This window comes from Podarcis pityusensis (genome assembly GCF_964106645.2).
Source record: "Podarcis pityusensis genome assembly, chromosome: 14".
In the NCBI taxonomy this organism is placed as follows: Eukaryota; Metazoa; Chordata; class Lepidosauria; order Squamata; family Lacertidae; genus Podarcis; species Podarcis pityusensis.
The window spans coordinates 9,353,460-9,375,461 of record NC_138039.1 but is presented as its reverse complement, the minus strand read 5'-3'; the positions used below and the strand labels follow the sequence as shown (position 1 = coordinate 9,375,461).

At 46.6% G+C, this 22,002-nt stretch overlaps 2 protein-coding genes across 6 annotated transcripts in view; one reads left to right on the top strand and one right to left on the bottom strand.

Moving 5' to 3' along the window:
• LITAF (lipopolysaccharide induced TNF factor) overlaps nt 1-17,185 on the top strand; it is a 30,308-nt gene extending 13,123 nt beyond the window's left edge. The window contains exons 1-4 of one of the 3 annotated variants that reach the window (XM_080981268.1): nt 7,267-7,565; nt 12,660-12,850; nt 14,409-14,565; nt 15,657-17,185. In XM_080981268.1, the coding sequence (XP_080837394.1) occupies nt 7,282-7,565; nt 12,660-12,850; nt 14,409-14,565; nt 15,657-15,765 (741 nt within the window). In that variant the 5' untranslated portion in view covers nt 7,267-7,281 and the 3' untranslated portion in view covers nt 15,766-17,185. Of the gene's footprint in view, nt 1-7,266; nt 7,566-12,208; nt 12,234-12,659; nt 12,851-14,408; nt 14,566-15,656 lie in introns of those variants that run through there. The other 2 variants (XM_080981270.1, XM_080981269.1) reach the window with 2 other exon arrangements.
• A 2,087-nt stretch (nt 17,186-19,272) lies between these two features.
• Nucleotides 19,273-22,002, bottom strand: part of LOC308462916 (multidrug resistance-associated protein 1-like) — a 74,270-nt gene continuing 71,540 nt past the window's right edge. For all 3 annotated transcript variants that reach the window (XM_080980931.1, XM_080980933.1, XM_080980932.1), the window contains one exon: nt 19,273-20,609. In XM_080980931.1, coding sequence (XP_080837057.1) covers nt 20,501-20,609 — 109 coding nt within the window. In that variant the 3' untranslated portion in view covers nt 19,273-20,500. The remainder of the gene's footprint in view (nt 20,610-22,002) is intronic.

Here is a 22,002-nt window from a genome sequence, read left to right as displayed (position 1 = left end):
GCTTTATTGGCCGATGGAGCTGGCGTACAGCTTCCAGGTCATGTGGCCAGCATGACTAAGCCGCTTCTGGTGAACCAGAGCAGTGCACGGAAACTTCGTTTACCTTCCCGCCAGTGAGGTACCTATTGATCTACTTGCACTTTGATGTGCTTTTGAACTGCTAGGTTGGCAGGAGCAGGGACCGAGCAACGGGAGCTCACCCCGTTGCGGGGATTCGAACCGCCGACCTTCTGATCAGCAAGTCCTAGGCTCTGTGGTTTAACCCACAGCGCCACCTGCGTCCCAGTATATAACACCTAGTTTTTATTAAAGATTTTCTTATGTTGATTGCAATTGCTCCTGTTATTTGGCTTGTGTGCACTTGGGAATCCTCCAGCAGCCTTTGCAGATGTTTTGGACTACAACTCCCATCAGGCTGGTGGGATTTGTCGTCTGAAATGTCTAGTGTGCACCACGTTGGCATAGGCTATTCTACAGCCTTTGGTCATCCATTGCAAGTCGAGCGAAAATGTGTTTCATTCCAGTTCAGCTGGAACATGGAATTCCCTCTCCTCTCGATTGCTGGAAATGTCGTCCAGCCACTGTGCTGGGCTTCTGACACTTCCATGACAGCTAGCAACTTAATGAAAGGTGAGGTTTTCAGGAAGCTGGGTGCTCCAGGATTGCATCATACACTACCAACCTTGTCTAAGAGTTCTGCACTTATTTCCTTGAAAGGACAGTTTCCTAGGTGGAGGCTGGTTTCATGCTAATAAAAGCCTCAGAAACATGACTGTAGGAAACTTGCCTTCTCAAATGTTCCATGAGGTCTGGTTGGTGTAGGTATGACCGACTTGACTTTTAATTGCAGAATGTGACATCACCAGAAAGCTGTAAAGGTAGGTCAAGTTGTACAAAACTGCCCTGGGCTAAGCTAGCTTTTCATTTACTTCTCTCTCTCTCTCTTTTTTGCAAATTTATTGAGGAAAGAAAGAAAGAAAGACAAACAAAACATCAGAGTACAATAAATCTGCATCCATCTTAATTTGCACATACAGATTAATCTGAACCATCCAAATCAGTATCCAAACAAAGTTGGTGTTTATAGAAAATGTGTTCAAATATAACAAGGGCATTATTGTACAGTGGTACCTCAGGTTACATACGCTTCAGGTTACAAACTCCGCAAACCCAGAAATAGTACCTCGGGTTAAGAACTTTGCTTCAGGATGAGAACAGAAATCGTGCTCCGGCGGCGCGGCAGCAGCAGGAGGCCCCATTAGCTAAAGTGGTGCTTCAGGTTAAGAACCGTTTCAGAATGGACCTCTGGAACGAATTAAGTACTTAACCTGAGGTACCACTGTATTGTATTTTCAGCTGATGAAGACTATAATGAAACAGTAGTATAATTTCGGAAACACTGTCCTTGAGACTTTTGGGATGTCTTCTGTTGGAACTTTTGAAAAACATTTGAGAAAACCTTACTTTTGAGACTTTTGAGACGTCTCTTGTTGAAACCTTTGAATAACCATTGTGAGACTGACCTTTGACGCCTACCTTGAACACATGGCTTGACGTTCTGCGCCACTAGTCTGTTACATTGTAGATATGAACTCCAACAGATTTATTTCTACCTTTTGAATGATACCATTATTCTATTACATATGATTTAACAGTTATTAGCCTACGTGTTGTGTCTATATTTCTGCGATCGGCCGTGGACTCAGAAGGATTGTGAATGGCTGCCTGTCCCCAAAGAGGAACCGCTAGCCAGAAACTGATGGAGGGGAACTTGAAAGCTTGATGCTTCAGCTTTCTCCTTCTTCCCATGTTCACTTTCTAGTCCGATGACATTGTCAAAGTTGAAGGAACTCTTTTCAGTTCCTCTCTTGCACCTTCCTTGTGCTATAAGAAAAAACCGCCCCCTTTCCCTTATGGGGTATCTAAGAGCCAGTATAGAGTCCTTAAGTGGGTTCCCTATCGGTAGGAGAAAATAACAGAGGCCAACCAGAGAACATTGAGAAGCAAAGCAGCTAGTAAGCCTGATCTTTATTAAACTGTTGCAACAGGGTCCTCACTTACCACATGCAGGAGGGAGGAGAACCCAGAACAATGGTGCGCAAGCCCTTATATAGACTTTGGAAACAAAATTTTAAAAAAATTCCTTCCAGTAGCACCTTAGAGACCAACTAAGTTTGTTATTGGTATGAGCTTTCGTGAGCATGCACACTTCTTCAGATACCACAAAATACCACCAATAATTATTTCCTAATAGTCGTAGCTTGGTTTTCGAACAGCTTAGTTCTCAAACATTTTGGCTCCCGAATGCCGCAAACCCGGAAGTGAATGTTCCAGTTTGTGAACTATTTTTGGAAGCCAAACGTCCGACGGGGCTTGCGTGGCTTTTGATTGGCTGCAGGAGCTTCCGGCAGCCAATCAGAAGCCGCACTTTGGTTTCTGAATGTTTTGGAAGTCGAATGGACTTCCGGAACGGATTCCGTTTGACTTTCAAGGTACAACTGTACTGAAGACATTGCTTGGTCACAGTTATAGCTAACACTTTTCTTTTCATTGAGCTATACATCTTACTGACTTTTTGCACCTGCATTTTCAAAAAATCTGTAAACATATCCTTAAAAAATAACTGAGCGTCGGATCGCATGTGAGGATGTCAAGCTGCTTAACACTGGGGGGGGGGGGTGTTTGGTTTGTGGCCTTGTTTCTTCTTCCCTAATTTTTGGCACATGAAGTCCCAGAACCACTGAGAAAGATCCCAAGTGTGTTTGTGTTAATATTTCCAGTAACAGTTCCAGGAATTATGGGAAACAAAGAAAGGGGGGGGAAGGAAGCAGCGTAGATAACCGTAAAATCTGATGCAGGCAGAGTCATTAGAGTGGAGAGTTCTCTGGCTTCCATCAGTTCTAAGAATAAAACCGCAAGTAAATCACTGCATGCACATCTGCCACGGCTGGCAAGATGCTAATCGCTTATCTGGCCTCTCCTGGCAAAACATCTCTATTCAGTGGTTGTATTTGAGGGCTGCTCTATGAAATTCTGTAGGCTCGTTTTAGAGCTTTGGGTTCAGAATCCCTGACAAGTGAGAATGGCAAAAAACGTTGCAGTTTGCATTGCTCCCGGTCAGCGCTAGAAAATCAGATCCAGTGGTACCTCGGTTTTTGAACATCTCGGAAGTCAAACGTTTCGGTTTTTCATAGAATCATAGAATCATAGAGTTGGAAGAGACCACAAGGGCCATCGAGTCCAACCCCCTGCCAAGCAGGAAACACCATCAGAGCACTCCTGACATATGGTTGTCAAGCCTCTGGTTAAAGACCATTTAAGCAGAGGCTTGACAACCTTTTTGAAGGCCGAAAACCCAGAAGTAACTGTTTCCGTTTCCGAATGCTTTTTGGAAGTCAAACATACCATGCGGCTTCCGTACTGAGTTTTCCGGAAGTAAATGCTCTGGTTTTCGAATGTTTCGGAAGTTGAACGGTCTTCCGGAGCAGATTACTTTTGAAAACCGAGGTACCACTGTATAGGCCAGGCACCAAATGGCTTTTTAAACCAGGGTTGCAGTCGCCAAAATGCAGGGGCGACTTGCCCATAGAGGCAAGTGGTGTGGGGTGCCAGGGCGCCAAGTTCTGGAGGGCGACAGGGAAGAGGCGGAGGCTGGGCACGGCGCCTCCTGGCATCAACTCACCGCCCTCGCCCACCTCTGCCATGCTGTGCCAAAGCAGTGCCGCGCCTGGGGCCTCTGCCTGCCGTGGCCATCACGGCACAGGCGCCAGGGAAGAGGCAGACACTGGGCGCAGCACCTCCCAGCATCAGCTCACCGCCCTTGCCCACCTCGCTGAAGCGGCACCATGCCCAGAGCCTCTGCTTCTTCCACGCCGGAGGAGCCACCCTCCAGCCGCTGCCCGCCTCCTCCAGCCCCGCAAAGCTGCCGGCAGTGCCGTAAAAAGGTCAGCAACTCTGGGAAATGGGGCAGGGGCACGCCAGAGGGATTTTTGCACCACGGCACCGGATATACTTAATACGGCCCTGCCAAATTGGAATGTCTAGTTGCCATGTTTGGGCAGGATGGCTCTCAAGTCTTATTGTTCAGATGATGGACTGGCTGTGATGGATGATCAGTTAAATATCTGGCTGGTTCATATGACAACCTCAAGCTCGGTTAAGAACTCTGAGAACTTAAAGAACCAAAGTCACTTGGTCCAGGGATAGGCCACATATACATGGGCCTGTTCCTAACTCTTTTTCTTAATGGCGACATGGCCTTTTTACTGGAGGTGTTGCCAAGGTTGAACTGGGACCCACTGCATGCAAAAGAGGATGATTTATGACTTACAGAGAGCACTATAGATCTGCATTCATAAGCACTTGAGTTAGCTATTCTTTCCTCCGTGTGGGAAAAAAGCTGTTTATTTTCTGCTCATGCTTTGAGGTTAAGGAATTTTCTGTGACTGTAAAAGTCCGAATAATAATACTACTAATAGTTTTATTATTTATACCCCACCCATCTGCTCTGAAGTTTTGCACTCTTGCGAGGTTGGAAAGCCACATAGAGCCAGGTCCTTGGTGACAGGTTCTGAGGGTCTCTCTTTTTCTCTCCCTTCTGTTACTTTACAATAGTACGAGGCGGGGCCTGGACCAGGTAAATTCAGCCCGGTTGGTCTGGGTGAGAGCAAGTTCCGATTGGCTGGGGGTTCCGCTCAGTTAGGAGTTAACTGTCATTGTGGCAGGAAGTTAGGTTTTGGCCGTAGACTCTTAGGAGTAAGGAAGAGACCTTTAGGCAGACTGGGCAGCAGCAGAGAAGGGCCCAGGAGTCATGACTCAGGAATTAGGAGCAGAATAAGGAGCTCCGAAGTGGCGAGGACGTCTCAACGAGTTCCCCTGCTTGTCCTGCCAAGCTTTTTAAGACGAGGAGTGGTGAGCTTGCAGGAATGTCGAGACAGCAGGGTTGGTCACGGTGAGTTCTGTGCTCCTATCTGCAAAGGCAGTGCCTTTGGCTGGACGGAAAGGTTACAGCTTCCCATTCAGGGTCCTGCTCAGTCGCTGCTGCCTCTTACATTTTTCCGCAGGGCCTGAAAGACAAAGCTGTTCTGCCTGGCCTTTGGTTTGGACTCAGTCTGGCCCTTATGTTTCCCTCACCTTACGGTTTTGACCTATAGAGAGTTACCTTATAACATCTGCTAAATCAAACTCAATATCAAAGGTCATCTCTCCTGATATCCCTAAAATGAAAGGTGTAAAACAAGGGTGCATTCATGCCCCTTTTCTCTTTAATTCCCCCCATCAGATCTTCCAGAGCACATCCACAAAATAGAACCACATGTCCCCCAAATCAACCAAAACCCAGTCCCCCTTTAACTGTATGCAGATGATGCGACCTTATTATCACTGACGAGGATAGGTTTGAATCATCTTTTACTCTCCTTGGTTTCTTACTGTGAAATTAACAAACTCTCTATAAATTATGAGAAGACAAAAAAATCTGGTCTTCTCTAATTTCCGGACACTAGAGAAATGGAAAATAAGAGGACAAGAAATCCAGCAAATAAAGATGCAGATTTATTTCAGAATTTTATTCCAGAGCAACTCCAGTTGGTCAAACCAATGCACAAGTGCTATAAAACAGGCAAAACGTACTCCACTTTTATTTTCAGAAATGTAATGGGTTTATACCAGCTGCCATTCAGATTTTTCAAGCTAAAGTGTCGTCCCAGCTACTTTTTGGGATCCCAATATGGATGGAGGACGTGGGTGGCGCTGTAGGTTAAACCATAGAGCCTAGGGCTTGCCGATCAGAAGGTTGGCAGTTCAAATCCCCGCGACGGGGTGAGCTCCCGTTGCTCGGTCCCAGCTCCTGCCAACCTAGCAGTTCGAAAGCACATCAAAGTGCAAGTAGATAAATAGGTACCGCTCCGGCGGGAAGGTAAATGGCGTTTCTGTGCGCTGCTTTGGTTTCACCAGAAGTGGCTTAGTCATCCTGGCCACATGACCCGGAAGCTGTACGCCGGCTCCCTTGGCCAGTAAAGCAAGATGAGTGCCGCAATCCCAGAGTCGTCCGCAACTGGACCTAATGGTCAGGGGTCCCTTTACCTTTATATAATAGTGATTTAGCCTGTCCTTGGGCTCCCAAATTCAATCAAGTATGAGACAATGTGTACAGAATGAGGTATACACGTGATGAGCGTGGACTAGCACTATAAAATACTGACTTCATTGCCATTTCCGTTCCCAACCGTCGAGTCTGCTTTCTGACTTACTTAAGGACTCCTATAAATCCAGATGGCTCCAACTCATACACAGCAAAATTCAATTTATTGGTGTTGACTTGGAATTATTGTGTAATTCTAGTGAGCAGTACATTTATTGCAATATCCAAATTAGATAAGGGATATTGAAAAACAGAACATTGAGTCAGCTGTAAATCAAATCTGCTCCCCCAAGTTCTGTGGTTTTAATACAACCAATAACAGGATGACTCAAAGTTAATAACGTATTTTTCCATGTACAAGACGCCCCCATGTATAAGATGCCCCCTATTTTGGGGGACTCCTAATTGAGAAAATGGGTGGAGATTGTATCCGTGTATAAGACGACCCACAATTTTGAACATAATTTTTAAATAAAAAAACCCTAGTCTTATACATGGAAAAGTATGGTAATTCCAGTCCAACGCAGGGCATTTATGTTAGCTGAACGTTTCTCCCTCAGCTTTTGTTAAGGGCAGATATTTAAACATCCCTAGAAATGATAGACATTGTGGAAGTTATTTGAATGTGCCCGACACTGTAGAACATATTCTTTTCTACTGTCCACTGTACAACCAGCTACGTAAACACGTGTTATCCCCCTTTTTGGGTAGCTTAGCATCATGGCACAATGAAGATATCAAATTCCACCTGTCTGATATTCAGCTGGAGGTGGCTGAGTTTCTGTCAATAGTATCTCCTATTGGCACCATTTAGGTGGCAAGACACTCCCATGACAATTTCTGTTACTATATGTCTTATATGGCTGCTTCTTTGTATATGTTTTTTAAAATGTTGCATTTGGATGTTTTAAGACGGTCTACATCTGTAATGCCTAATAAAGGTTTGGAGGAAGAAAAGAATTTTTTAAAAAAACATAGAGAAGTGAGGCTGGTGTCTCTGACATATGCTTTTTAATAAAATGCATTTGTGCCATCAAGCAGCTTGATTAGACTGGCAATTTCTTAGAGAGATGCTAAATGCGTACTGTAAAAAAAAAAGGGGGCCTTTTCAGCCTGCATGTATAAATTATATATATGCAATGTCTACAACACGGAAGTTTATGCTTCACTGCAGGCCAGGTAGGTGGAAGAGTATCTTTGGAAAGAAAATAGAGCTGTTCCCTGAGCAAACACACCAGCTTGGACAGGAAGCTGCATCCTTTTATCATACTGTGTACTTTGGGCTGCTGAAAGTATCTGGGTGCCATTTGCATTATTTATTCCTCGCTTCGCATGGCTGTGCTCTGCAAACCCCCTTTTCACATTTGGAAGCCGGAACGGCCGAGGACTTAAACCACCTGCAGGCGCCTTGCCAGGCCAAGCGGTGAGACTTGTTCTTTTCGTTCCAACTCCCGGAAACGACTGAGCCTGCTTCCCAGATAAAGAAACACGGGGTGTTTATTTGGTTACATGTGGTTCTGAAGGGAATGGCACCCTTTACATTTATGTACAGTGGTACCTCGGGTTAAGTACTTAATTCGTTCCGGAGGCCCGTTCTTAACCTGAAACTGTTCTTAACCTGAAGCAACATTTTAGCTAATGGGGCCTCCTGCTGCCACCGCGCCGCCGGAGCACGATTTCTGTTTTCATCCTGAAGCAAAGTTCTTAACCTGAAGCACTATTTCTGGGTTAGTGGAGTCTGTAACCTGAAGCGTATGTAACCTGAGGTACCATTGTATTTTAAAGATTCAATGGTTAAAAATAAACCTGCTGCTTCATTTGATTGTGGGGTCCTTTGGTTGGTGGGAAGAAACCCGTTTTGGTTTACTAATACACCTGGTTAAACATTACAGCTTTTAAGATCATTTGTTTGTATGTGGATTTACAGTGGACGCTCGAGTTGCGAACGTGATCCGTGCAGGAGACACGTTCTCAGCCTACAGTGTTTGCAACCCGCAGCACCGCACCTGTGCATGCGCAGGTTGTGATTTGGCGCTTCTGCGCATGCGCAAAGCACTGAAACCCGGAAGTAACCTATTCCGGTACTTCTGGGTTCGGCGTGGTGTGCAACCCAAAAACACACAACCTGAAGCGTCTGTAACCCGAGGTATGATTGTATTATATCAGGGGTGGCCAACTCCCAAGATACTGTGTGATCTACTCAGAGTTAAAAACTGACAGTGATCGACCCGCTTTTTTGGGGTTCAGGTCAAAGTTGTTTTTTAGGAACAAGGAAGGCCTGTTTTTTAGGGGAGCCAAAGTTGTTGATCTACCAGCGTTCAACCACAGATGTTCAGTGATCTCCCGGTAGGTCACAATCTACCTGTTGGACGTGCCTGTACAGTGGTACCTCGGGTTACATACACTTCAGGTTACAGACTCCGCTAACCCAGAAATAGTACCTCAGGTTAAGAACTTTGCTTCAGGATGAGAACAGAAATCTTGCTCCAGCGGCGCGGAAGCAGCAGGAGGCCCCATTAGCTAAAGTGGTGCTTCAGGTTAAGACCAGTTTCAGGTAAAGAACGGACCTTTGGAACGAATTAAGTACTTAACCCGAGGTACCACTGTATTATATAATCAGCGAGGTGTGTGTGTGTGTGTGTGTGTGTGTGTGTGTGTGTGTGTGTGTCTTGTCATCTGGGTAGCCCAGGACCTCCATACGCATTGCCTAGCTTTGTGCCCCATAGAAGTCACTGGTGCTGCTGACACAGGGTTTTCCCATAAGGAGATAGAATCATAGAATCATAGAGTTGGAAGAGACCACAAGGGCCATCGAGTCCAACCCCTGCCAAGCAGGAAACACCATCAGAGCACTCCTGACATATAGTTGTCAAGCCTCTGCTTAAAGACCTCCAAAGAAGGAGACTCCACCACACTCCTTGGCAGCAAATTCCACTGTCGAACAGCTCTTACTGTCAGGAAGTTCTTCCTAATGTTTAGGTGGAATCTTCTTTCTTGTAGTTTGGATCCATTGCTCCGTGTCCGCTTCTCTGGAGCAGCAGAAAACAACCTTTCTCCCTCCTCTATGTGACATCCTTTTATATATTTGAACATGGCTATCATATCACCCCTTAACCTCCTCTTCTCCAGGCTAAACATGACCAGCTCCCTTAGCCGTTCCTCATAAGGCATCGTTTCCAGGCCTTTGACCATTTTGGTTGCCCTCCTCTGGACACGTTCCAGTTTGTCAGTGTCCTTCTTGAACTGTGGTGCCCAGAACTGGATACAGTACTCCAGGTGAGGTCTGACCAGAGCAGAATACAGTGGCACTATTACTTCCCTTGATCTAGATGCTATACTCCTATTGATGAGGCCCAGAATTGCATTGGCTTTTTTAGCTGCCGCGTCACACTGTTGGCTCATGTCAAGTTTGTGGTCAACCAAGACTCCTAAATCCTTTTCACATATACTGCTCTCAAGCCAGGTGTCACCCATCTTGTATTTGTGCCTCTCATTTTTTTTGCCCAAGTGCAATACTTTACATTTCTCCCTGTTAAAATTCATCTTGTTTGTTTTGGCCCAGTTCTCTAATCTGTCAAGATCCTTATTCTCTCTCCCGGTTCTTCCCGCAACACATTTTCACTCTGCTTATGGCACCGTGGGGTCTTCTGGCCTGCATCTGTGATCTGATCTCTTGAAGGCTTGTGGCTCCAACCCACTCCATCTTGCAGCTTGTGGTTTTTTTTCTACGTAGGTTTTGTAGGTAGTATTGCACATGTAGCTGTTGGGTAGTGATGGTAAGATATACTTGCAGATAAAATACCAGTGAACCGATGAGCAATAAAAGAACCCGCTGATCCCAAAGACAGCTCTATGTTTTGTGCAACTGGATGGGGAAATTCGTTGCCGCAAGTTTGCTTACGTAGCCATTTGTTTCTTTCTGGAGAAAGATTGACTTAATGCAAGATGTGGGGCATGCAAAGATTGTGGTTGGCTAATAGTTGGAAGTGGAAAGTCATATTTTTGTCTGGGTTAACCACTGGATGTTGAAGCAGCTAGGAGCTGCTTCTGCTTCTGAATCTCCCATGGACAGCTAGCCGGCTGTTCAACATCTCAAGAGCCAGTGTGGTGTAGTGGTTAAGAGCGGTAGACTCATAATCTGGTGAACCGGGTTCACTTCCCCGCTCCTCCACATGCAGCTGCTGGGTGACCTTGGGCTAGTCACACTTCTCTGAAGTTTCTCAGCCCCACTCACCTCACAGAGTGTTTGTTGTGGGGGAGGAAGGGAAAGGAGAATGTGAGCCGCTTTGAGACTCCTTCAGGTAGTGATAAAGCGGAATATCAAATCCAAAGTCTTCTTATTCTTCTTCTCAAGAGTGAGTGTCTGCTGTTAATTGCATTTTGACTCCACCTTTCTCCCCAAGGAGTACAGGGCTTTCCCCCCTCCTACAACAACCCTGTGAGGGAGGTTAAGAGGCTGTGACTGGCCCAAGGTCACCCAGTGAGCTTCAGGACCGAGTGGGGATTTGAACCCTAATCTCCCAGGTCCTGGTGCGACACTCTAACCACTGTACCACACTGGCTCCCTAGCGTTCTTCTGCCATGAGGCTGCTCTATAAATTAAGTAGGCAAATAGGGAAAGCCAAATCTCACTCAGAGAAGGATCTGAAACATTTTCCTGGAAGCTTGAATTTGTTTTATTCTGGATTGTTTCCTTTGATGTTTTAATGTGTTGCAAAGCGCTTTGAGATTTTTTTTCTTTAAAATATAAAGGCATAGAAATGAAATCAACAGCAACAACACCACTGGAGGAAAACATGGTGCCTGGTTTTCCATTGTGGTGAGCACAACCTAGGTTTAAGATGGCATTTGGCGATTAGCTTATACATACGACCAGGCACCCCCAAACTCAGCCCTCCAGATGTTTTGAGACTACAGTTCCCATCATCCCTGACCACTGGTTCTGTTAGCTAGGGATGATGGGAACTGTAGTCTCAGAACATCTGGAGGGCCGAGTTTGGGGATGCCTGTGTATGACTTTCTAGCCCTGGTTGTGTCCCTCCAGATGTTGTTGGACTCCCATCAGCCCCAGTCAGCATGGCCAGTGGCCAGAGATGATGGGGCAACATCTGGAGAGCCACAGATTCCCTTTCCTGGGTCTAGTAGGCCAGCAATGCATTCACTTTTAAGAGTCTTGTCAGAACAGGAGAAATCCCTTCTATTCCTTTTGGGATACTTCTCACTATGATTAGTAGTACATTCACATATTGCCTTTCCAGCAGGCAGATCAAGGTGGTTCTCTGCCCCTCCCTTTCCCCCTTTTATCCTCAAAACATTAGGCTGGGAGACTGTGACTGGTCACCCGGCGAGTCCGTCTCCTTCCTTTAAGTTGGCACCCACTTTCTAGGCTTTTTGAATGCGGTTAAAAAATAATAATCTTTTGTTTATGGCTTTTTCTGCAGAGCTACTGTACAAAGTACCGCTCTGTTTAGTTTATCAGAATTAACAAAGGCAGCAGCATTAACAATGATGTCAAAAGCCAGTTAAGAACATGACTATTTTTAGCTGGCCTTAAAATTAATGCTGCTGCCTTTGTTCCTTCTGATTATTCAGAGCCTTGCTGGAGGCCTCTGAACAGTTCCTGGGACTCGCAATTGAGGAGACTGTGGTTGTGCCTAAGCTCCTGATTGCAGGTTTCCCATCTTTCAGGTTTCCCATTGTGACAGCACCATTGGTCATTGTGACAGCAGGTAGGCCTTTGGCCTGCTCCAACGTGGCTTGTCTGATTTTATTTTTATTTATTTTATTTCTATACCGCCCTATACCCGAAGGTCTCAGGGCGGTTCACATGTTCTTCAGACCACCTTCTTCCTCTATCCATATCTCGCTTTAATTCTGAAGTTCCTTCTTTCAATTAAGACAATCAGTGGAAGATAAGACAAATGGCTACTAAGCACAACACCTACATTCTATGCCCACCTCGCTGGTGGTGTCACCACTAGGGGCTGCCTAGTTGGTGCTGATGCATAACAGGGCCTTTTGGGTGGTGGCTCCCCCTTTGTGGAGCATATCTGTGATTGTATCTGAATGGATTGAGGAAATGTGGTCCATGGTAACTATGACTGAGCTAAAAGAATACATATAAACCAGCCTAAGATTTATGGGAAAATTGATGTTTTTTGTAACAAGCAGATCAGTGATAACTTTATCAATATCCAACAATTCTGCAGCGATTCTGGTTTTTAAGCAATTCTTGGTTTTATCTGCATGCTGCCTTGAATCCCATCAGGGGAAAAGGTGGAGAATGGACGAATGAATAAATGAACGAATACTTTCTGCTGCTTTCAACATTTATTTATGCTCTTCATTTTATTTAATAATATATCTATATATGAAAGATAAGCTTTTAACACTAGCTTACGTTTAGAATACTTTTTTTAAAAAAGGTGTGTTTTTGATGCATTTGCATCCTTTGGGACGAAGGGCAAGATATTGAGGAAATAATAACATGCATGCCTTTTCATTTTCTGTCTCCCAGAAAAATGGATCCATCCGCTCCTGGCTTTCAGGGGGCCCAGCCTCCTCCTTACACCGAGACAACCGGCATCCATTCTGCTCCGTACCCCCAGCCCTATCCCGTCCCGGGGACTGGGCCTGGACCAGCGATGAAAGGCCAACAGGCGCCGCCATATGGCATGCAACCTGGAGTCATAGGAGGTCCCCAACCAGGTAAGCCTTCAACTGCACCATCTTGGTCCACTTACACCCCACTTTCCTTCCATCTGGAAGATTGAAGGCTATAAATATAAGGTCCCCCGGTACCCTCTGAGCAGAACTGGAGCCCACCAGTGCTCTAAATCAACAGCGCTACGATACCTCTTTAAACAGCCACGACTCCCCCCAAGGAATCCTGGGTAGTGTAGTTTGTTGAGGGTGCTGGGAGTTGTTCAGAGGCCCTCGTTCCCCTCACAGAGCTACGGTTCCCTGGGAATTGGGATTGGTGTTTAAAGCACTCTGGGAACTGTAGCTCCATGAGGGGAACAAGGGCCTCTGAAGAACTCCCAGCACCCTCAACAAACTACACTTCCCAGGATTCCTTGGGGGGAGTCGTGGCTGTTTAAAGAAGTAGCTTTCAAGAACTGGACTGAGGAGGAATGGTGGAGACCGCCTTCCCCTCCTGAACCTTCCCGAGAAGAGGAGGACAGCATAGATTCAGAACAGTGGTTTGCAGAAGGTCATAGTTCAGAGGCTGCAGAGGGGAGAATCTGGGAAATATTGGGAGAGGGGCAGGAGGAAGAAGAAGCACCAGGGACGAGACAGCTGACAAACTCAGTGTCTCTTGAAAGCATTCCTGACCCCTCACTCTCCCAGGACCCGGCGGGCATTGAGAGTAGGAGAACAGAAAACTCAGAGGCAGAAAGCACAGATCAACTGACGCAGGGATGATGTAGAATAGGAGAGATGGAGGGGGTGGGACTTTACTTGGAGCAACGCCATTGTCTAAGAGAGATGACATTTCTACGTCTCTCTCTGTGAATATTGAATACAGTGGTACCTTGGTTCTCTAACTTAATCCATTTGACTTCTGAAACCATTCGAAAACCAAGGTGCGGCTTCCGATTGGCTGCAGGAGCTTCCTGCACCCAAGCAGAAGCCGCGTCGATGTTCGGCTTCCAAAAAACGTTCAAAAACCGGAACACACACTTCCGAGTTTGTGGCGTTTGGGAGCCGATTTGTTTGGGAGCCAAGCCGTTTTGAGTACCAAGGTACTCAAAAGACTCTGTAAGAACTCTTCTTGTTTCTCTACTTGGCTGCCACCGTGGGAGGGATAGGATTCCTTGAAGCCTGACAGTAGCGTAGAGCTTTAAACACACAGTGCAAACGGAACCCCAGGCCTTTATAGCATCAGCATGTGCCCCTCAGACTGAGCCCCATAACCCTCCAGGCACGGTTGGATTGCAGCTCCCATCATGGTCTCTGACCCTCGCCCAGGTGGAGCTGCAGCCTAGCAACATCCCCTGTTCCCTTTTTGGGAATTCAGCCATGTTGGCATCTGAAAGCCAGCAGCCGAGACAGAAGAGGAAGCCTCTTGCATCTTCCTTGAGATGGTTTGTTTTGATTTCCCATTGGGGTGGCTTTTCTCCCGGCGGATCTGAGCTTCTGGCGAGCCAGACGGCAATTTGCAAGGCACTTTTGCCCGGGTGTTGAGGAAGAGGGAGTCCGAGGTTGAGCAGGAAAGGAGTGTGACTCTCTCGCCCTTGTCTCTTTGCCTCCTCTGCTGCCCCAGTTACTGTTCAGGCGGTTTACGTCCAGGCACCGCTGGTCTTCCACGACCGTCCCGTCCAGATGAACTGCCCTGCGTGTCAAAAAACCATTTTGACGCGCCTCTCGTACACCTCTGGGGCACTGACCTGGCTGGCTTGTGGCGGCCTCTTCCTGGTGGGGTAAGTAGGTCCTTGTCAGCTGCCTTTCTATGCTGATCTCTTGTATGCATTAAGCCGGGGGCTGCTGAGCTGTGACCATTGGGCATGCTGGCTGTGGCTGATGGGAGATAGGAGCCTCGCAGTTTCTTGGAGGGCCGCAGGTTGGCTGCTCCCACATTACATTGGGGGAACGTTCACAACCAACAACATTATTATTATTATTATGCATATATCAATCACCTTCTCCAAGGAGCTCCAAGTGGCGTATGTGGGCTCTCCCACTCCTCATGTAATGTCCACAACAACCCTGTAAAGTAGGTTAGGCCCAGAGGGAGTTACTCGCTCAGGGTCACCCAGTGAGCTTCACAGAATCTTGGGAGTTGTTGGGGTAGAAGGGGTCCCATTTGAGGGGATGCCAGGAAACAGGGAATTAAGTTCACATGTGGTGGGGGTGTAAATATGTACAATTTTTTTGGCAAAGGGTGTTTAAGGAGAATACAGAAATCACTGGGTTAAAGCTGACTAAAAGTCCAGAGGTAGTACTATTATCAATTTACAATGGGGTGGAAGGTTCGCAGGCTATGAAGGCCTCGCTCACAGATTCATTGACAGCTGCACGAATTATGATAGCTAGGAAGTGGAAGGGGAAAGCAGAATATAAAATGGAAGAATGGTATAAAGAGGTGTGGGATATACAGTGGTACCTAGGGCTACAGACACTTCAGGTTACAGACGCTTCAGGTTACAGACGCTTCAGGTTACAGACTCCGCTAACCCAGAAATAGTACCTCGGGTTAAGAACTTTGCTTCAGGATGAGAACAGAAATCGTGCTCCGGCGGCGCGGCACGGCAGCAGCAGGAGGTCCCATTAGCTAAAGACCAGGGATGCTTGTACGCACGGAAGTTTGCATAGATCCACAGAACAGGAGTAAGATGTGATGGTGCTGTATTGCACTAGGAAACTGCCTTGAGCTGAGCCGGAATGTCCTTTCCCCCTTGCTTAGTATTGGTAACACCTGTAGCCGTGTTACTGATCTTATCCGGAAACGGCAGTCACGGAGTACCTGGGGCAAGAGTCTGTGTTCTGAAGGCTGCCTGCTTTCTCTCGACAGGTGTGTCGCCGGCTGCTGCCTCATCCCCTTCTGCGTGGATTCGCTTCAAGACGTTGACCACTACTGTCCCAGCTGCAACGCTCTTGTTGGCACCTACAGGCGTCTCTGAGCAACATTAGGCACATGCTTTTTTAAATATATGCTTTTTTCCCTTTTCTGGAGTTCATGGAAATAATTTTTTTCCGCTGTGCCTTTTTTTGCCTCTGAAGATTTGGGTGCAAGAAGAACCTTTGGCCAAGAAGTGGGATGTTTATCCAGCCTCACGTCCAACAAGTGCATGTTCTTTCCTGCAAAAAGCATGCCTGCACCGTCCACGGAAAAGTGTTGAACTGGTGCAGCGTCTTAATTCATCTTTGTGCTTTGGCACTGTCCCACATTCTCCTCCTTTTTTAGCACTGAGAGGAAGCGTTGCAATTGGAAACCTCAATGATATTTCTCTCTCTCTGTTTCTGTGTGTAAATTGCTAAGGCCTTTTATGCAGCCTGAAGAGACACTTGGTTCCAAAATTCTCTCTCCCTGGGGAATGTTGATGAGATCCCTGTGGGAAAAAAATCCTGTTTTTTAAAGGTAGCTTCTAACAAAATGAGGCACTTCAGGGCTTCTGTAGCAACTGATTTCAAGTTGGTGGCCAGGTTTTTTAAATTTTATTTTGCAGGGCCCCTCAGAAACTCAGGTTGCCTCTTCAACTTTAGTGACCACCTGGTAGGTCCCTTGTTTGCTAACCGAACTTGGATGCTCCAAAATCTGTTTTTGTATTCATTTGGAGCTTTCCGAAGCATTTTAAAATTACTGCTGAGAAGTAAATGTGAGGAAATAGGTTCCAGGCCTAGAATTTTGTCTTTCTGACCCAAATGATCATCTTTCTGCTAAGAATCAAAGATCTCAGTGCCTCAGATCCTTCCCTCCTCTTTACATGTTTGGCTAGAGCAGGACCAGCTTCTGATGTGTCCACAGAGTGCAGAGCAAATCCTAGGGAAAATAATGTCCAGATAGGTGATCTAGATAAACCGATGCTGTGAATGTTGAGGCTAGATTCTCTGTTGGGGCGGCTATTGGAAATTTCCTGCCCCAGTGACCCGATAGGAGAAAACCTCTGCTTTTCTTTCGTCCCCACGGGCAAGTTGCAGGCCAGGCGAGCAGCTGCCAAACAAGTTCATCGCAAGCAGATGCAACAATGATGGAGATACTTGAAACCTACTTCTATTCTGAACTAAAAGTACAACGCAGTAGAGAGCTGAAGACTTGCCAGCAGGAATTGTGGGTAGTAGCATTGGATATATGCTTTTATTTCTCTTTTAATGAGCAGGATGCAGCTTGCAAAAGACTCTTAGCTCTGCCGCTGCAGATCTGGGCAAGTTTATCTACACCAGATTTGCCCCACCAAAGCCTGAAAGGAAAGCAGACCGCTGGAGATTTTTAAATACATTTTTTTTTGGTGTGTGTTTTATTTTGCATAGGCTATACACACGTGATCTAGTTTGAATTAAACAACGGTTTCGTCCTCTAAATAAAAAGGTGCATCTTGTAAATTGGCTGTTAATGCTGGTTCTGTGCAGGATGAAGCCATCAGTGGCTCCTAACTCGGATGGTTGTGTTGCAGGGGCGGCATGCTTTGGATGATGAGTTGCTGCAACTTGCAGGAAGGGAGAGAGCGCTGTTGCACTGCAGTCCTCTTTGCAGGCTCCCACTTGGCCGCTGGGAAAACAGGATGCTGCAGGAGATGGGCATTGGCCTGATCCAGCAGCCTTCTGTTATTGTGTTCTGGCATTATTGAGCTCTAGAGAGGAGGGTTTGTGGCCTTCCAGAGCCTCAAGACCTCAATAAATCAGCCTGGAAAGCTACTCCTGACCTGAGGTCTCCCATCCACCCACCCTGAAGTGGAAACATTTCACAGATGCCTGACTGATTTCCTCATCCAGCACCCTCTTCCTACTTTAGATTTCGCTTTCTGAATTGGGGGAATGGTGTGCTTTTGAGATCTGCAGGTGGCAAACTTTTTCTCCCATCTCCTCTTAAGTAAGGCAGCTCTACAGCAATATCTCACAGCCGAAGCCAAGCAGCCCTGTTTTTTGGGGGCAGATATCTGCTATGAGATGGACTTTGCCCTCAAGCAGCTGGTGCTTGCAAAATGCAGGCTTCCCCCCCCCCATCAGTCGATAGGGAGAAAGGTGGTTTTTTCCACCTCGTACTGGGGGGGAGGGGGGAGAGGGATTTTGGCAGGCAGGACAACCTACCTGCCAGACATGTGGTTTTATTGTGATGTCATGTGACTGGCAGAAGTGTGCTGCCCCACCAACCTATCAAAGCTGGACCTGGGCTGGGACCAGGATAAAGATCTGATCGCCGGAGTCAAAAAGGTTCCCCACCCCTGTCCTAGAGGAACTGGCATGGAAAGGGTGTGTGTGTGATGCTGGAACAGATGGTCCTTTGATGCAGCAAGGCAGGTCTTCTCTGCTGCTGCTGAAAATAAGGTATTTTGCCACATTCGTACAGAGGATGGGGAAGGCTCTCCTCTCTATCTGCCCACCTCCCCCCCCCCATATCATGTCTTAATGCAGTAATAATAATTTATTATTTATACCCCACCCATCTGGCTGGGTTTCCCCAGCCACTCTGGGCGGCTTCCAACAAAATATTAAAAATACAGTAAAACATCAAACATTAAAAACTTCCCTGATGTCTTCTAAAAGTCAGATAGTGGTTTATTTCCTTGATATCTGATAGGATGCCACCACCAAGAAGGCCCTCTGCCTGGTTCCCTGTAACCTCACTTCTTGCAGGGAGGGAACCGCAAGAAGGTGCTCTGGGCTGGACCTCAGTGTCCAACGATGGGTTTGGAGAAGCTCCTTCAGGTATACTGGGCCGAGGCCGTTTAGGGCTTTAAAGGTCAGCACCAACACTTTGAATTGTGCTTGGAAACGTACTGGCAACCTTCAACCTGGAACAATGGAGGTAAAAGAGGAGCATTCTCCTTGCCACACCACATGAAACCAGTCACTCATGCGCCCTTTCACTTGGGATGCTGCAATTTGCATCCTGTGTCTCCAGCCTTGGCCGTAAGTTTCATGCAGGCCCAATTGGGAAAAAGAGGTTTGGATGACCAGCGTGTGCCCCACTGAGTTAGGGCCCCTTCCAACAGCTTCCCTTTTAAGAATGGGTTTCCCCTTTGATTAGAATCTCCCATGCTGATCACATGCTCTTGAAATCATGTGACTTTGACCTCAGGGTTGCCACAGAAGGGGATTTCCTAGCTTTCTTTGTTTGTTTGTTCCAGCTATCATGGGACTGTTCCTCGCATGACACTAAAAAGTTCAGAGCTTTGGTTCAAAACAAATTATCTTTGCTACCTTTGTCAGAAGACCGTAGAAAAAGCAGCCCCATGGCCACTTACCGTTATTAAAGCACAGAATTACCTAAGCCTATTCATAAACACAGAAGTGCAACTTACAATTGTCCACAAAACCCACATATTTCACCTTGCAAAACCCAAATTAAACCACACACCCAAGGAGTTACAATAAGTCTAGTATTCCCGTGTTGGGGAGACAAAACCTTCCACCTCTGTATACGGCAACCCTACTGTTATTTTCTGCAAGTTTACAAAGAATGAGGACAGTTCTCCAAACAAAAAGGTTTTTACTGAAAGCTCTTTCCATGAGTTATTACAAAAATACCAAAGTAAATTTCGATCTATTTAACTTTAGAGAATTGTATTTACAAAAAAAATAAATAACTTTATTCTAAGAAAAGACGTGTCTTTAAAAAAAGAAAAGAAAAAGTCAGCAACATAATTCAAAGTCTGCTGTTCCAAGCTCCTGGAGTGAGCATTTAGATGCACTGATAAGTTTGATTTTCCTTCCAGCTTCGCTTTGGTAAAATGACTGTGGAGAACACAAGAATTGTGGGTTTTTGTTGCAGATCCTTTCCAATTAGAAGAACACAACGGCGGGGGGCGGGGGGGGGGGGGAGAAAGGACCTTAGACAGAAACGATTAGGCTGAATTTTCCTTTTTGGAACCACAACAAAAAAGCATTTTGCCTACAACTGGGAGTGATTCTTTCATCCACAGGGTTAAATATATATGTATCTAATGGTACAGGGTGAAGTTATTGGGAATAATAAAACAAATCTCCATCTTCCTACGGCCAAGAACAAAAATCACCTGGTCTTCCATTTTCATTTTTTCCTCCATCCTCAAAACAAGCCAGAATTGCTCTAGATAAATGTATGCAATAAGCATGCTTTATCAGAACAGAAGGGAAATCCCTCGCTCCTCGCCCCAGTGCTGGCATGTGGCAATTCTGCTCATGGTGTTAAAGTTTCGGACTGTGCTATTTCTATCCTCTCTAGCAGCCATCCTAAAGGTTTCTCCCTGCTGGGTTTTCAAAAGGAAATTATCCAGTCTCTCCAAGAGCTCCTTGCCACAAAAACAAGGATGGCTGAGCAATGTTTTAGGCACAAACTCAGCCAAGCCTCCTCCAAGGACTCAATTTGGTCGTGGCCAATGGGGTCAGAGGGGACTCAGACCAGCAGCATCCGAAGGGCCAAAATATAGCCACCCCTGCTCTAGGTAAATAGATGGGATTGGGGCTCAAAGAAACAACCTGTCCATCGCTACCGCTATGCTTGAAAACTAACCCTTTAAAAGGTCAGGAAAGTGTAGAGGAGAGGAGAGAAGTAGATTTTGTGCCTCTTGTGTCTCCATTACGTTGCAAGGAGTGGAATTGGTTGGCTGGAGTTTCTTGGGCAATAGATTTTGGCAGGTGCTGCCGTCTTCGTCCGTGTTTGGTTCGCCAGTCCTCTTCTGAGCTGCACGCCCAGCGAGAGAAGCCGCGAACCAGGTGTTAAACCAAGCCAGAGTCTTTGGCCATGCTGTAGAAAATGCCTCTCTTCTGGATTAGGCTGGCAGGGGAGCCATATTCCGCAATTTCACCCTTGTCAAGGACAATCACCCTAAAACAAAACAGAAATGTAGTCAGCACACTTGCAGTTCCAGGGGGGTGGGGTCAGAATTCAGAGATGCAGGGTCTGTTTTGATTCTCTGCTGGAAGTCAATGGGAGCCAAGGGCAAAATAGGGGGCAGAGGAGGAGGAGGAGAAGAAGAAGAAGAAGAAGAGGAGGAAAAGTTTGGACTTGATATTCCGCCTTTCACTACCCGAAGGAGTCTCAAAGCGGCTCACATTCTCCTTTCCCTTCCTCCCCCACAACAAACACTCTGTGAGGTGAGTGGGGCTGAGAGACTTCAGAGAAGTGTGACTGGCCCAAGGTCACCCAGCAGCTGCATGTGGAGGAGCGGGGAATTGAACCCGGTTCACCAGATTACGAGTCCACTGCTCTTAACCACTACACCACACTGGCTAATCCCTGACTCAACACCGCTGGCCATGCACAGGGATAACCTGCAAATACAAGTACAAATCATAGAGGGCAAGGCTATCAATGGCTGTGTTCTCCCTTCACTGTCAGAGGCAGTACGTTGGGAATCACAATTGGGGAGCCCTTTGGTCTCAGCTTGCAGGCTTCCCACAGACATCTGGCTGGCCGCTGCGAGGGCACCAGGCCGGACTAGATGGGCCACAGGCTTGATTCCGCAGAGCTGTGCCCCTGATCACTCCACACACCGACTTCCCTGCTGTTTCCCCTCCTTACATTAACCCTGCAGAGCTTTCGCTGCCCGCCCTATGCAACTATGGAGCTCACTTTTCGCCTTCCCCAGCCTGTTTCTTAAGCCACCACTTCTGTTCTGCAGCCCCGTTTGCCCCAGTATTCACCTCCACCCCATCCACCGTGAGATGTGAGGTTACAGGGAACCAGGGAGAGGGCCTTCTCGGTGGTGGCGCCCGCCCTGTGGAACGCCCTCCCATCAGATGTCAAGGAAATAAACAACTACAGTGGTACCTCGGGTTACAGACACTTCAGGTTACAGACTCCGCTAACACAGGTTAAGAACTTTGCTTCAGGATGAGAACAAAAATCGTGCTCCGGCGGCATGGCGGCAGCAGGAGGCCACATTAGCTAAAGTGGTGCTTCAGGTTAAGAACAGTTTCAGGTTAAGTACAGACCTCCGGAATGAATTAAGTATTTAACCCGAGGTACAACTGTATCTCTTATAGCAAAATTCAAGCTTAAACTGAAGAAAGTAGGAAAAACCACTGCGCCGGTAAGATACAATCTAAGTCAAATCCCTTATGAATACACAGTGGAAGTGAGGAACAGGTTTAAGGATTTAGATTTGGTGGACAGAGTGCCTGAAGAACTATGGATGGAGGCTCGTAACATTATACAGGAGGCAGCAACTAAAACCATCCCAATGAAAAGGAAATGCAAGAAAGCAAAGTGGCTGTCC